This window comes from Orbicella faveolata, unplaced genomic scaffold (assembly GCF_042242905.1).
Source record: "Orbicella faveolata isolate gen_17 unplaced genomic scaffold, um_ofav_v1 contig_3, whole genome shotgun sequence".
NCBI classification, from domain to species: Eukaryota; Metazoa; Cnidaria; class Anthozoa; order Scleractinia; family Merulinidae; genus Orbicella; species Orbicella faveolata.
In genome coordinates, this window is record NW_028301558.1 from 18,074,730 (window position 1) to 18,090,410 (window position 15,681).

The 15,681-nt window shown below is 38.4% G+C and overlaps 3 protein-coding genes across 3 annotated transcripts in view; all 3 read left to right on the forward strand.

The window, feature by feature from the left end:
- Window positions 1–4: 4 nt before the first annotated feature.
- LOC149106724 (uncharacterized) lies at window positions 5–1,117 on the forward strand. Its single transcript, XM_089297287.1, has 2 exons — window positions 5–300; window positions 414–1,117. Exons 1-2 carry the CDS (start codon window positions 142–144, stop codon window positions 906–908), a joined length of 654 nt encoding a protein of 217 aa, XP_089153413.1. The 5' UTR covers window positions 5–141; the 3' UTR covers window positions 909–1,117.
- A 4,138-nt stretch (window positions 1,118–5,255) lies between these two features.
- LOC110057483 (uncharacterized) lies at window positions 5,256–8,263 on the forward strand. Its single transcript, XM_089297476.1, has 2 exons — window positions 5,256–6,702; window positions 7,792–8,263. Exon 1 carries the CDS (start codon window positions 5,401–5,403, stop codon window positions 6,373–6,375), a length of 975 nt encoding a protein of 324 aa, XP_089153602.1. The 5' UTR covers window positions 5,256–5,400; the 3' UTR covers window positions 6,376–6,702; window positions 7,792–8,263.
- Window positions 8,264–8,351: 88 nt separating this feature from the next.
- Window positions 8,352–15,681, forward strand: part of LOC110057416 (protein virilizer homolog) — a 29,411-nt gene continuing 22,081 nt past the window's right edge. Inside the window, exons 1-7 of the mRNA XM_089297471.1 lie at window positions 8,352–10,862; window positions 11,312–11,424; window positions 11,985–12,071; window positions 12,657–12,705; window positions 13,095–13,634; window positions 14,146–14,262; window positions 15,380–15,412. Coding sequence (XP_089153597.1) covers window positions 10,788–10,862; window positions 11,312–11,424; window positions 11,985–12,071; window positions 12,657–12,705; window positions 13,095–13,634; window positions 14,146–14,262; window positions 15,380–15,412 — 1,014 coding nt within the window. The 5' untranslated portion in view covers window positions 8,352–10,787. The remainder of the gene's footprint in view (window positions 10,863–11,311; window positions 11,425–11,984; window positions 12,072–12,656; window positions 12,706–13,094; window positions 13,635–14,145; window positions 14,263–15,379; window positions 15,413–15,681) is intronic.

The following is a 15,681-nucleotide window of genomic DNA, read 5'->3' on the forward strand; positions in this document are numbered from 1 at the left end:
GGGAGCTCATCATAGCCAGAAATTCCGAACCAAAGTGGGTGGTGCTTATTTCTGTTATGCTCCAGTACACATGTCAGCCTGTCAATAAAGCTAGCGTGTGATTGGCCCGTCTGTTAAAGCCGAAGCTGTATTCAAACCAAAATGGCGTCGCGCGATAGACCGTCTACAGGCTACTTCTCGGTCTTAAATTCGATTTCATCCGCGGACGCCGACTTTGGCCAGCCAAAAATAATCAAGTACAGAAGATCGTCGTATTGGGAAGTTGAAAGGCTCGTCGAAAGACGGGAAAGAAATGGAACGGTAAGTGTTTGATTGTAGTGCCTGTTTTCGCACGTGCTCGCTTGGTTGATATTAACTGAATTCAGTGTTTACCAGAAATCAGCACGAGCCTTTCTTGCCTTTCATTTAATTAGGTAGAATATTTGGTGCAATGGAAGGGCTACTCGCCCTACGAAGCCTCGTGGGAGCCAGAGGAGGGTATCTTACCTCGATGTGTGGAGCTCTTCAACAGGCCAAGCCCGGACGTGGCAATTGTTCAAGAAAATGTTTGTTTTTTTAGGGTGGCCGTCGAACGGCACTTGAAGTCGCGGTCACGTTTGCCTGTAGGGTTGTTTTTTCGGGGGTATGTTTTTCGTTTCTTGTTTACTGGTAAGGGAGTGACGAGGGAGGGATGGACATTTTTTGAGAAAGAAGATTTCAATGCTGTTTATTTTCCTCTTGGGTGGGATTCCTGGGTGGACTCTCATGGTCAAGGAATAAAAGTTTTTTACCCTATGAGGGTTAAAACGTTCATTTCTTGGTCCCCAAAGAAGTATGAAATGGGTATGGGTGGGATTCCTGCTTTGTTACCAAGAGCATATCAGGAGAATATTTCTTTTAATTTTACTAAAGTAGCTCTAAATGATTGAATCATGAAGGGCTACTTTAGCAAAATTAAGAATGGTAATTGAACTGAGCGGAGTGCAATTTGGTCTGTAATCATACACGTGATTTAAAATATAAAAAAATATTCTCCTGATATGCTCTTTTCATATTAAATCAAAAATTATATGACTTCTGCATGCAGGGCTATTTAAGTCCGAGTGAGTGGAAAAAATTTTGAGATAGATATGCCAAGTTTAAGTGGTCAGTAAGTACATTCACCTTCAAATGTACATTCTGTCCTTTTTTTACATTTACATTCAATGTTGAAATGTACACTTACTGAGGTAGGTGAAAGGTATTCATACAAAGATAAATGTTCACGTACAAAGCAATGTACCTTTAACAGATTTGAATGTACACTTACAAAGATTTATGTACACAGCCAACAAAGTTAAAATTTACAGAGTTTAATGGCTACTAATAAAGATGTATGCACAATAACAATGTTACAATTTACAGAGTTGAATGTACACTTACAAAGATGTATGTACACTTAAAAAGTTTATGTGCCTTTTTAATACAGAGTTGAATGAACACTTGTAACAAAGTTGTACATACTAATATTAAAGTATGTTATTTCTTTCTCTTTTGTTGAGGTTTTCGTTGTTTTTCTTTAGAGTTTTTAGCTCTTTTAGATACATTTTTTTCAGTTGGGGAGACTGCTAATGGAGTCATATTCTTTAAGTAGCTGATTCCCCTCTTTGTTCCCCTTTTTGTTTTGATAAGTTCATCCCAGTATTCCTGGGCCCTTTTTGTGTATTTGTGATGCTGTCGCTCTCTGTGCTTCAGAGCTTCCAATCTATAATCAGTGCGTAGCACCTCGGCTGGATCATCATTGTGGCTGCTCTTCCTCTGTATTAGAAATACATAAAGTTTCAAGTCGTAATGGATTGTTTTGTACCTGTGCTCGAAATAGTTCTGTAGAGAATGGCTCCCATGAAGAAATGTATTTGAAGTACAGATCTGCAAAGTCCTAAAGACAGAACATTGAGACAAGAAAATATTAAGATAAGTAAAAACAGCTAATTGCCCAACTTGTCTCTAAATTGGGATGTAATAATTGATAGGGATGAACTAATTACTTGGACTGTGATGTTATCTCAATTGATTACTTTATCAACAGATAAATTGTGTAGAATTTAAACTGTACTTACCTTCCATAATTGATTGACCATTTAGCATGTGGTCTTCTTATTTGCTTCTAAAAATACATCTTTAAATGACTCCTCCAAAGTCTGGCGGCTCTTGCTGCCATTTACAACAGCAACAGTGTGATTTCCTGAAAAAGAAGGTTATAAATTAAAGATATATTTATTAAATTGACACCTGTTCAAAACAATAATTAATAACCAGTTGCATATGTTTGTGTACTTAACTAACCTTTTGATGACAAAATATCATCCACCTTCTGAAGGATGGTGAAACTCAGAAGTATGAAATTAGTCATCCTGCTCATACTTGCTCCATCACCACTTAATTTAACTTTCACTGTTTCTCCATCCTTTAATGTTCCTTTGCTTATCTGTAATTAAACTGAACATCTTTCAGTTCCAAAACTATTTTTATTTGCCTGTCCGATTGATTGAAAGCTCACAATGCAGTTGTTATGTTAATACATATTTCACATTACATGAAATTACTAGACCTTACAAGTGCATCAACAAGGATGACATGATACACAACTTACATTTCAAAAAAAAAAAGAAAACTTAAGATATATATATATTTTAATTTATTTTGCACACTATAGCTACTGAATGAATAGTATAATCTCCAGCCATTAAGTACTTTATTTTTGTGATCAGTTTTGCTGTTACACTTTAATTTTGTTTTTCTGTTATTTACAAATAAATGTTGGGTCCCTCACTAGACTCTTGCTCAATTCCACAGGGAACCAATGTTATTTGTTGTTATCAATTAAGGCAGGAAATGAGCAGGAAATCCTCTTCTTGGATTACTGCTCTAGGGTAAAGTAAATGTTTCAACCATAAGATTTTCCATTAATGGGTTTATTTATGTGTGTCAATAGCTGGATGGCATTAACACTTGATGAAGCTAGTCCAGTAATGAGTACTTACCATGTCTCTCGCTTTGTCAGTGAGCAACTCTTTGAAGGAATACTGAGCTCCAGGTGCCAAACCAGGCGTGGTAGAAATTTTAACTTGCTTATTATGATCAGATCAACATTGTTTTATTAAACAAGATTTAACAGGAAAATCATCAACAGCCATTGACAGCTCATGAATAAATTCATCCCCAACTCCAAATTTATCCATTAAAAAGAGTATGCTCTCCACAGTGTTTTTGTTATCGGGATGAAGTTTTTCATATTTTGATTTTGGGGATGCCACACTACCATGTAAATCCAGGCCAAATATTTCAACAAAATTAAGTGCCTTCTGTGTTCGAGTCTTTAGTTCTTTTAATTTTCTGTTTTTTGCTTGTTTGGTTTTGAGGTCTGGAATTCCAGCTCCTCTGTGACTCCCCAAACTTTTATTCTGTAACCTGTCAATGTAGTTAGTCAGTTGTTGATTTTCATTGTTCAGTTCTCTTGGTCTTTCCTTTTCTTTAGCATAATCTTTTTCAATCTCTGAAAGCACTTCTTCAACTAGTTTCTCCTTTTCTTCCTCAAGATTTTCATATTTTGCTCTCCAGTTACAGATTTCATCTTCTGCTCTTTCAAGTTTTGACTGAATGGAACGCAGATCTGCTTCCCACTTCTCTACTGAGATCACTTCACTTCTCAAAATAGCCAGCCTACACAATGTTTCCTCATGCTCTTTTCTGTTTTTACAATTTCCTTTTCTGTTCAGGGTCTTATTTGTGATTGAAGCAACAGAACAGCGATTTGAAAGTCGGCGCTCAATTCGATCACTCTCTCGACTGATCTTAAATGCTTGTCCAGGAATGATTCCATTTAACATGTCAATGTATGCAATACCGTGCGTTTCTTTTTTCAATTTGTGCCACTGTATCAGTGCGGCATTCTTAATTGCCAGCCAGAACACAACTTCATTACCACCTTCACGTTGTTTTGTCACATATTTTAACTGTGCTTCTGGTGGATTGCAGATAGATACGAGGGGATCACGGACCGGGTAACGATCAGACATTTTTTCCTTCTTGTTTTGATTTTTTTTTTTTTTTTGCGCGAAAACAAAAAAAAAATTCTGAAATTCCCTCCAAAAAAAGCCTGTGCCACCGAGCCTCTAGCCTCGTAATCACCCCCTGTAGTTACCAGCCTTTTATCTGTCATTGAGCTGTTGGTATCAAAATGGCGATCGTTTTTGCACAGCATTTAATGCGAAGAAGAGGGGCAATCAAGACTGTTTTTTGCGCGCGATCGAAGCAAGATTAGTGTTCATGGATGCGTTTATATTTGCTGAAAGAAGGCTAAAAAAGCCGCAATATTTTCAGGGTATACAAAGTCTTAATTGCCGTAAATGTTGAATGACATCTTTGAACTTAAAAAATTTGATTGGGATGGATCGATACCAGGAGAGGATTTCGGCTGAGTCAAGATGTGGAAAGTGACATTTATACAGGTAGGCGCCATTTTGTGTGTTCTAAAGGGCATTTCTTCGGAATGAAACGCTGCAATTAATAACCGAGAAAACCGCAACGAGTGTTTGCTTTATCAAAACAAAGTAATTCTGCAATGAAAGTACTGATGAGTATCATTAGAACTGGCATTGGGATGGCGGGGATATGTCCATAATACGAATTTTAGAAACTGATTTTATATGAATCTCCATACTGATCCTTCTATTCTTTCGCAAGTTTAAAATACCGTTAAAATTCTAAGTCTTGCGGTCTATTGCGCACGCGCTGTTCGGAATTTCTGGCTATGTGGGGAAACCTCGGGCAGAGAAAATCACTTCTTTTTGTGATAGCCGCACCATTCGAATTGTGCACGAAATATCGTAAACTAGAGTTTGAATAAGAATTTGCTTTATCCTTGTTTCTTTTGTTGGTTTATTTGCTTCCCTTTTGGATCGATTTTCTGGCTATTGATGTAGCCGTTTACCTTTGTCTTTTGTTGTTATTTCTTACGCGACCTTACAGAGAAAAGCGCTACTTAAAAGTCCTGCGTAACACTACAGTGTTACGCAGGACTTTTAAGTAGCGCTTTTCTCTGTAAGGTCGCGTAAGAAATAACAACAAAAGACAAAGGTAAACTATTCGTTCTTTTCATTCCGTTATTTGCTCTCTTCCTATTCATCAAGATTGTGTGCTCCTTGTGCTGTGGCGACATGAATAACACGTGATTACTTTTTGGAATCACATGACCTATTGAGTCTGCGCAATCGATACCATCACGTCATCGTGAGTCTTCGTTTCAGCCTCGTGGTAAAAACGTCGAAGGTACGTTTTTCAGAGGAAGAAGGAGGTTGTAAGGGTTTTATTTAGAAATTTTGCATATTTTCCCCGTTTCTTCCTGTCTACAAAAGGCTAGTTGTGACAGAAAGTCTCATCATGGCTATGTCATTTGCCTTGGATCACGATTACTGCTCAGTGGCTCCATCTGACCAAGATTCCAAGACCGATACGCCGTCGACAGATACAGACGCAACGAGACCGAAGGCAAAGAGAAAGGAAGTTCTGTGTCCTAGAGTTGATCCTGACATGGAGCCGTTGCCAGTCGTTGAAAGAGTAGACCTCAATGCGAGATCAAGCTCGCTGTCTCCAGCTCATAGTATGGACAGTGGAGTAGATGCTGGCGTGGAAGATTTCTTGGTCGATTTTGCTACCTCTTGGGTTGACGAAGACTTCGGTTTGAACGAACAGGATATTAAAGATTTGGAAGCTCTTTTGGAAATAAGCGAAAACATTCAAGCAAACGAACTAACCTCTAACAATTGTGAAAATTCAGGTGTCGATGAGACTCGTCGAATCACAAAACCGAATGTTCAGTGTGGTAAAAAGCAGCAGATGTCGGAGGAAGACGACAAAGCCACCGCTGAAAGGAACAAGAGAAACGCCATTGCTGCTCGGGAGAACCGACAAAAGAAGAAGAAATACGTTGAAGGACTTGAGAACGATGTTGCTCAACTGAAAGAAGAGAATAGGACTTTGAAAACCCGCAACGAAAGCATGTCAACCATGATCAGAAAGCTATCGGATGAGGTGAAATACCTGCGAAGTGTTCTTGCGAACGAGAGCACAATTTCGCTTCTGCTGAAGAGCGTGGCCTCTACACCTGGCATTTCGCTGTCTTCTTCGTTGATGCAGTCGTCGGGAAGCGAAGGAAACGAAAAAGAAAACGTGGAGGAGGAGAGGCAGTATGTTACGAGAAGCAAGAAACGGCGGTCAGACGACGAGGCTACTCCAAGCAAGCGAACCCGCTCAAGTTCCTCTGGTGGTGTCTGTCTTCATGTGAACAACGGCAAAGTGTCCTTGGAGTTGTGCGCAAAGTGTGAGAGGAAAGCTACTCAAAGTGGATTCCTGTAAAATTTCAAACAAAATGTCGGTATTCCAGGCCAAGTATAATATTTCTACTTTTCTCAAACTGAAGTGTTGATGCGAATGATGCAGTGGAACAACGACCATAAACAGGGAATGAACCCAAGTGTTAAGGTTTTGAGTTGCAGAGATTCAAGACAGAAAACGATGAAAAACAACAAAAAAAGGAACCGCCAATATGTAATTTTCATGAATTTTTGAGCAGCACGCACTCGTCGTCTTTCTTTTTCTTTTCAGGTGCAGAACAAGATCAGATCCCATCCTCAAGTTATACATGTCGTGGACATTGACAGCACAGACTTCTAAACCGAAATGGTAAAGTATCAGATTCCTAGGATTTTGAAAGCTTGACCTTTAATAAGTTTAAGACAGGTCCTGATGCCCAATGTTACCGTCATTGTGAGTCAAAGTGGCAATGGCAGACCCTCGTTACTTTTAGTGTACATAAAATGAAAATTTAGTGTTCAGGGTTGCCAGCAAAGCTATTGTCTGACAGTGTCAAAATTGTTCTCAGCTGGTTAGATTCTCCAAGATACAACCATTTTGAAGCTGCATTGAGGACATTTTCTTGTTTTGAAAAGAAAGGAAAATTAACAATCTTGTGAATGAAAGGAACAGAAGGTATCATGATCTCAAGGTGTCATATTGAAACGTTTTTCAGGTGCTGCAGGGTTTGGTTGTGCTATGCTCTTACTCTTCAATTTAGTTGGGTGAATTTTTCCATTGTACATGTAGTTCATTTAATTGTACTGCCCTGTGTTATTTCCATTGGGCAGCCATTTACACTCTGTGTGTCGTAAGTTTTCACTGTGCTTATTATGAAGTTTCACGAATTGACAAAACTGAGAATTTAGGTCATAATTTTGATCATAGATAGCTTTCAAAACTAACTGAAAAGCTTTGATGGCAAGCACTACCATCCCATACAGTTACCTGGCCCATAATAGGGAGCTTAAGAAAACCATAACGGCAACAGCAACAGCAACGTCCCCAAACAAAAGGTTTAATGAGCAGAACAATGGCTGTGCATATGTGTTATAATTCTTGGTACATTCTTTGCTGTCCTCTGCAAACAATGTGAAGTGGCCAATTCTTTGTCTGGGGAATGTGAACCACCGTGGCTAATTTTTAAAATTTTAATTTCAAATTTACTGCTGTGTTCTGGGTTTAGTTTTGCGATAGTTTTGACAGTGATAAACAAAGTAAATGACTTTAGAGTATCATGAGATTCGTAGGTAAAGTATAATTCATTTTTTATTTAACGCTGTCCTTGCGTGGTCATTATGGTTTCTGAAACTCCCTAATAAACTTGTCTTAAACACTCAAAAGATCAAGCTTTATTTCGTCAATCTGGAAGACATTGTAACTGACAAACAGTCATTTTTCCTTTCATGCTTCTTAAAGCTGCATCATCTACAGGCTTTGGAGAGCCCCTTCTGGACTACTACTGTATATAGGTAATGCATATTCTGTAAAATAGATTAGTAATTGAAGACAAAGTGGCAAAGAAGACTCTCAAGATGACCATTAAGTTATGAATCAGTATTTTGAAGTTTCAGGAGATAGCCTTAAGGAGGTTCCCTTTGCGTTATTACAATTTTGGAATGTTCAGTTTTGGGTTAATGAAAAGATGGATGACATGTGTATGTGTTCAACTTGGTTTTGTAAAATCGTTCTTCATTTTGTATACCATTGTTATCCTGTTAAAAACAGCCACAGAATCATTTTGTACATATTAAGAAACCTTGGTGATCCAACGTAAGCTATTGCCTTTTTGCAAGACATAGCAAATAACAATTAAAAAAAAAATTAAATACTAAAATGTATATAAGGAGTGTATATAACAATATTAGAATTAAAAGGAGCTTTATTTTAATTAGACTACAGCGTTGTTTGGTGGCATAATAATTTTAATGTGTAATGAATAATTAATGGCTAATTTCACCTGCCCACAAATTATGCACTGTTTGTCAGAAGAAAAGGTCTTCATTAGGAACCTTTCACATGAAAATGTTTTTGAGCTGCATATCATTGTCATGGAAGTTGACTGTGCCATTTTCATGTGAAAAGTGTTTTCATGATCATGATGATGAGTTTTTTCTCAACATGCAGAAGGCAACCGGGAAAGAAATTCCTGATGTAACACCCTGACATGGACATTCATGGAAATATTCTCATTCTGCATGGCAGCAAGCTTTGCATAAAGTAGAGTCAAATTCTCCTTTCAAGGAATGTAATGTCTGGTGTGCATCAAATAGGCTGTTTTCGATGTATTAGAATTCTAACTCGGCTATGAGACTTGGGGAATGAAACAAAGGAAATTAATTATTCATCTGTCAACCTTGATGCAATTTCTTTTCATTCGTTCAAGCCTCCAAGGCAAGTTGGAATTTTGATTTAATGAAAATGGCCAATTCAAAAGGCACACTGATGCTTGGAGTCACAATGAGACATGGCTTTCATTGGTCATGGTCGGTGCATTCTGGGGAATATATGATCAAATCTGTCATTGGCTCTAACACCCAAAGGAATGCAGCCTGTATGTGAGCAGTTGTTGTTTTGGGAGGGACCATTGTGTGAGGAACCCAAACAATGAATGCAAATCAGACCAGTGATATTAACCCCACTGCATAATCTGGTCAGATGGGTATGTTCTGCTTCAGTGCATATGAGCAATAACACAGGAATGAAGTTGGGGTGGATACCTTTATGAATAATTTTCTACTTTTGTCCAGCCTGACGTTAACTTGGCAACCTTGTTCCTTGGATTCCAGGATAGTTCTAGTCAGTATATGGGGTAATCAGACCATTGTCTTAAATTCTAGGAGGCTGGGTAGTGATTCGATTGATTGGTATTTTGTGTTGTCTAGATCATATTGCAAAGTAAAATGAAATTCCATCTGTCCTTGGGTATCAACGTTCTCTCCTATTTGTGAAGTGGAATCCCATTACATTCCAGAGATACAGGGATATTGGGTCAATGAAGTTACAAAAATCATGAAAATCAGCAACATGCCCCAATGCAAAAGGGCTTTCTTCGAAAAAACCTGTTTTCAACCTTATCATGCATTGTAACTATCACCTAGCCCCTGATTTTAGCTTGAATTTGAACAATTTACATTGGCTGCCTGCATTCTTTGGGAGTAAACAACCAAATTAAGGCTCTAACTTGATTTCAGGTTCCCCTGCCTTTGCCTCCTTTGTTGCTGAGGACAGTCTCCAGGGAAGCAAAGGAGAGAAAGCCTGGTATCAAGGTTGAATGAAACGGGGCATTTATAGGGCTGGGGGGTGGTACTCGGTAAATCTTAAGCATGGAGTGTGGTGCTGTGACACTGAAAACCATCTCTAATTTGAAACCCTTCTCTAGACTAGGCACGAAGAACCCTACCCTATCCCAGACTAGCTATTACCCATGTGTAGTTCAACATGTGCCAACTAAACCAATATCTTGCAATGTCATTTCCAGTTTCAATTTCTTTTACAGAACCCCAGGTGAGAAACCCTGTTCTGTTCTAGACTAAATTTTTAATGCACTGGCCAATTTAATTTCTGGTGAATTATACCCTATCCTAGAATAAAACTGTCTAATTCTACACCCTCTCCCAGACTAAACTGGCTGAAAACCATACCCTTCACAGTGGCATACCTATATAGCTTGTAAATGGGTGTGCTCCCCCTAGGATGTATAGACAGCAGCCGGATGACAGACTTGCATCACAAGTTGGAGAGTGGCAGAGAGGATACATGCATAAGCTTTGGAGAGAGGTGAAAAAAAAAAAAAAAAAAAAAAAAACAGTCCAATACAGGCACGTGATCCATCTTGGGAGGGGTGGGGGTGTGGTTGAATTTAGGCTCGATTACCAGCTGCTGTTCGAAAAAGGAGCCCATGCTCCTCCCTGATCTTGTACAACACTTCTAAGAGCTACTCCTTCTCGTCCCCAGAGGCCACGATCCTTTTGGCCAGCACCAAGAATTCTTGGTGCTGACCAAAAGGAGTGCGGTCTCTGGGGACGAGAATGAGAGCTACTCTAACATCTCTCCCATCGTTATTAGATGAAAATGTGCGTATTGGGCTCAGGGCTGGGTAACCATGACGTATCCTCTTCGCTCCAGTTTACTATAATGCCTTATCAGTGTTATTATTCCTGGATATTTATGACAGACAGGAATTTTTATCCAGTCAACAGCAATTTTCAGTCCATCATGGAAAAACTATTGATCCACCAAGAAATGAGCATGAAATGATGTAACATCGAAATTAAATGGGGTTGAACCTGATTACCATACCCATTGAACGCCATCACCGCGCTCCGAGCGCCGACGGGAGCTTGAGAATTTTCGCGTACGTAATACATGAAGCATGTAGTGGGTCGTAAAGGACTGTGGTATGAACAAGCAAGATGGCGGGGATTTCACCTGATAGCGTGGAGCCCGTTTTGTTATTTTGTGACACATTTAGCCATCCAGAAAATGAGGTAAGAGTTAAAAAATTTATGCCTATCTCCGAGGTTCTTTCAGTTACATCCATAACTTGCAAAATCTTAGTCGGGACAGTTCACATTCGTCGTGTATGTTCGCAGATACAACCATAAATTTAGGCGCCGCTCTCTCGACCTACAATGGACAATGTACAATACCATTTATTTCACCTCGAATTTATAATAGCAAAATTGCTAATATCTTCGAAGAAATGAACAAATAAAATAAGATGGATATGGAATAATAAAATAAGTATATAAAATTATATACAGTCCCTTTTTTATGCAGTGCATACAGTGCTAAGCACTCGACCAGATGCGGTTGTTCAGTTCTTCATGTGCAAAGCCTGAACACGTTGAAGGAAAAGTGAGAACTGGATAGTTAAAAGTTAAATAAATCTGGACAGACAAAGATAGAAATCAAACTATGGTATCTATAACTTTAGGAAATGCATCTTGACTTGGTGAGCTTTCCGAGACCAGTCTGTGTTCAAGAAGTAAGGGTGATACCAGCAGGACACAGAGTACACGCTGCAGTCAGTGAAAGAGAGAAAATGGGGTAAGTTAGACCAAGAAAACTTGATATACTTAAGTTCCTTCTCTGGCGAGGGAAATTTGTACCATTTTTCTTTTTGTTAATAGTCTGATTAACAAGACAAGCCAAGCCAAGCGGCCATTAGGCTGGTGCTTTAATCTCCAATTTTCGAAGTATGATGTGGCTAGGAATATTTGTCCACCCCCCTCCCTCTCACCCCTGGATAGGATACTACTATTTCATCATGCAAGCTTACCTCCAGCTCTAAAAGGTTGTTCATATCCATGTACCACCTGGGTGGAGAGAGGCACTGTGTGAGTACAGTGTCTTGCAAACCTCAATAGAATTCCAAAAACATGAGATAAACTTGCTATTTAAGGTTGAACATCTTGGTAGATTTTAGAGTAGATGGCAGGGTAGTGATGGTAGGCAACTGCTGTCACTGCCTATTCAGGTTTGTTTAACTCACATAAAAGGGAGAATACTTTGTCCAGTGCTTCAATTTCATTTTTCAGGTTTGCGGTTACTGGTCAAATCATGCAGTTTACTAATTTATTTGATATCTGTATTTTTTTTTCTCATAGGGAGACTCATCCACCTTCTTTTAAACTGGACTTATTTATTCGAAATCTTGACAGACCTTCAGATGTAGTGTTTGAAAGACTTGGACAGTAAGTTACATTGTCCTTTGTTAAAAATGGCATGTCAAGGATGAAATAATTATGCATATAATCACATAAGAGGAAGAAAGCGGCTTTAATTTGATATGCGCCTTTGAAGTGAAATTTAGGATAAGGTTGATAGGTACCAGTACTGTTGCTGGTCAAAAACATTTTGTTTGGTCATGCTTTTTGGGGTGGCATATGAAACTTTTGTGTTACATTTTTTTTGAGAATGTGCAGTTCTGTCAAGCTTTGAATCTGCTTGTGGAGTGCTTTTTGCTTCAGTACATGTACATCTCCCTTGTTAGTAGTAGTACATGTAGGTACATGCGTTTGGGTTGGTATCACCACATGACTGTTTTATTACTGTGACTGGCAGTGATGGTGCCTGATGGTTACCACTGTTAAGGTTGACGTGGATATACAGTGTCCTGCATGCTCTGCTCAATGCTTGTACAACATGTCTCTTGCCTGGCACCACCATCCCTTAGGCACCTCTCCCAAGTTCATGACAGTGAATTTAGGGTATTGTAGAGAGGTTTCAAGAACCTATTTAAATAAGAGTCCTTTAATTGTTGAATTTTTCTCTTCTAGACTAGAGTACAAAGAGCCAAATAACTTCCAACTGGTTACGTATTCCAAGGTAGGGTTTTATCAGTAAACCTGAGCTTTATTTATGAAGTAGTACATTTATTATCATTCTCTTCAATAGGAAATCAACCCTATGGAACAAGTTAAAAATAAATATGATAAATTAATGTTATTTCAGGCATTACAAATTATATGACTACATTGTATTAAACCTTCCAAGAATAACTTTATATGAGTAATGCTTATACATCTGACATGCAAATTACTATAAATTAAAATGTATTTTTTCATTGATAAAGCAGAGCTTCTGTAGTCTACTTTAATATGAAAAATATGTATAAGTTTAATATTTTACTCAGAATTACCCCCAAGAAATTAGCTTGTATTGCTTTCTCTCTTCTCACAAATGATCCTCATTTCTCTGTTTATTATCATGATTAGGGTGCAACAGATGTTGTTGTTCTGCGAGGATGGTACAATAGAATCACTATCAGCTTGTATGGTTATTTTACTGATGTTAATCAGCGTCCTCAAGAATCTCGCCCTGAACCAAGAGTTGAGAGACCCCCAGTTATTGTTGAAACAAGGGCACCTGAGAGAGACACTGAAAGACTGGACAGAGAATCTGAAAAAGCAGCTCATGAAAGAGTTCCTGAGCGGGCTGAAAGAACTCATGACAGAGGCCCAGAAAGGCCTATGAGAAGAGAGAGGAGTGCTGAAAGAAGCACTTCTGATTCAGGCCCTAGTGAGAAGGGTACAGATGAAAGGGTTCCCGAGAGATCTTCAGAATCAAGGGACAGGCGAGAAGAGCCATTGCCTTTAAGAGAAGAGAAGAGAGTTGGGAAAGACAAGGAAAGAACTCCTGTGAAGTCACCATCAAAGCTGAAGTCTCCTCCAAGATCTCCTGAAAGTGTCACTGCAACTATTGGTGAGAGTACTGCTGCCAAGCCAACAACCCCTCCAGGGTCCCCAAGGGAGGAGGTATGCAGTAGATCAATGTTTTTTCTGCTCATTAGTGGAGCCAGACACTGTCTTTATTATGTATATGTACTTAGTGAATACTTAATGCCCAACATCATTTACACCTTGTAGATGTTCTGGAAAATTTTATTAACTGCCTATTATTTTCATTTTAACCTCCTCAATAAACTTAGTGATCTCTTACCCGGAGATTAGAAACTATTTTATTTGTGTTAAAAATAAACTGACTTAAAATTGTTGTAGCATTTTGTTATTTATCAGGACTCGAAGAAAACCTTGAATTCCAGCTTGACCTTGGGACAAGAAGCTCTCAAATTGTGCTTGCGCAAGTCTTAGTTTGCTCTTTAGTGCTTTAGATGGTGGAAGACTTGCCTGATCCCTTACCCATTGGAGTAGTGTGAATGAAAAGCTACTTGCCAAGAAGGAAAATCTACTTGTCCTCAGTGATCAGATGGCACTTTTTGCGAGCCCTGTCTATGTGAGAGTAATTAATGCAAGATTGTTTCCTTAGCAACCAGCTGGTGAAGAATCTGGAAACCAGTCTCCTGATGAATTGTTTGAGCCACTCACACCTGACCGATCTCCATCAAACTTGTTCATGTCTGATGAAGAGGAGGTTGACGAGCCAGTAAGTAATAACCGAATACTGTTTTTACTGTTGATAATTTTGTAAATACCTATTGCAAGGGTTTCATTTTGTTTCTTTTGTGATTCACATTTGTGGTGCCAAGTTTTAAGAACACTGTTTGAATATTTCCAGAGATATCGTTTATTCAGTATTTTACCACTTTTTTGTTGCAAACAATACGACATCATCACTGATCTAATTTGCATAATGGAAAAACATCTATCTCTAAAATGAAGAAAGATATTTCAAAAAGAAAAACACCATTCTTCTCTATTTTGAAAGGCCTTTCAAATAAGCAGAAATTATTTTTCATGTCATACACACTTTAAGTACCAAATTGACTGGCTGGTTTCACCATCTGAAGGAAAGTTTTTTCTTCTAAAGAAGTTTTGGTCAAAAAGTTTTGCTTGCCCATGAAAACCAGTTGTACTCCTGTTGAAAACATTGATAAAATCCCTGCCTGTGGACGTTTTGAATTTTGAGGATTTCATGAAGACTGCAATATGGATTGCATATTTTTATGACTAGCTCACACTGGTGGCTTAGCAACATATTGGCAAAACCACATTAAATGTAATTACAGATATGTGATTGTTATTACTGGTGTGGGTAATGCATCATAGTGACATAGTAGGAACGAAAAGATATATTAAGCATGAAATGGCATAAAGAAACAACTGATCTTATCATCAAGTTGTTATATTATGAACCAGGGTAAGCAAAGACATTTTGCACTGATTTGTTATCTTATTGTGAATCATGCATGTAACAAATGGAGTCTTAAGGCAGAGTCACAGCAGATTCATTCATGAAGTAAGTTTGTATCACAGGGCTGTCACATAGGTATTTGAAGCTGGCAGCTTTATTGTTGAAGTAGGTTGCTGATTTTGCCACGATTTTTGAAGAATCAGACAAATATACCAGCAGCGTAATGCACTGAGATCATGAAGTAGACGGCAATTTTTGTCAATAGCCAGCTACTTTTGACAACCCTGGTACCAGAATAAGCAGGCTTTTGAGTTGTTTGGTGCTCAAGATGTTAGCATGTTTAAGTGGCAAGTTGAAAAATGTGTGCAATAAATGAGTTTGTTTAATTTTAAGTTTAACATTTTTGCAGGATGGTTATGAAGAGATCCTTAGTGATGAAGAGGTATGTATCTTGTTCATGTATGTATGTCTGATGTAAAGTTACAGTTAACAGCTGCTTCTGGGAACATGTTTCAAAAACTGTTCAAAGATAGATTTTGCTTGACGGAATGATGGTTACAGTACATAAGAAATTACAAGAATGCAGATTAAAACTTATTTAGCAATTCAGCTAAACCGGAAAAATTCGATCCCTGGAGTATTTCATGTGACATATCTTCTGGTCACATAAGTTTGATAATATGTTTAATTTTCTTAGGAGTGAATTAACCT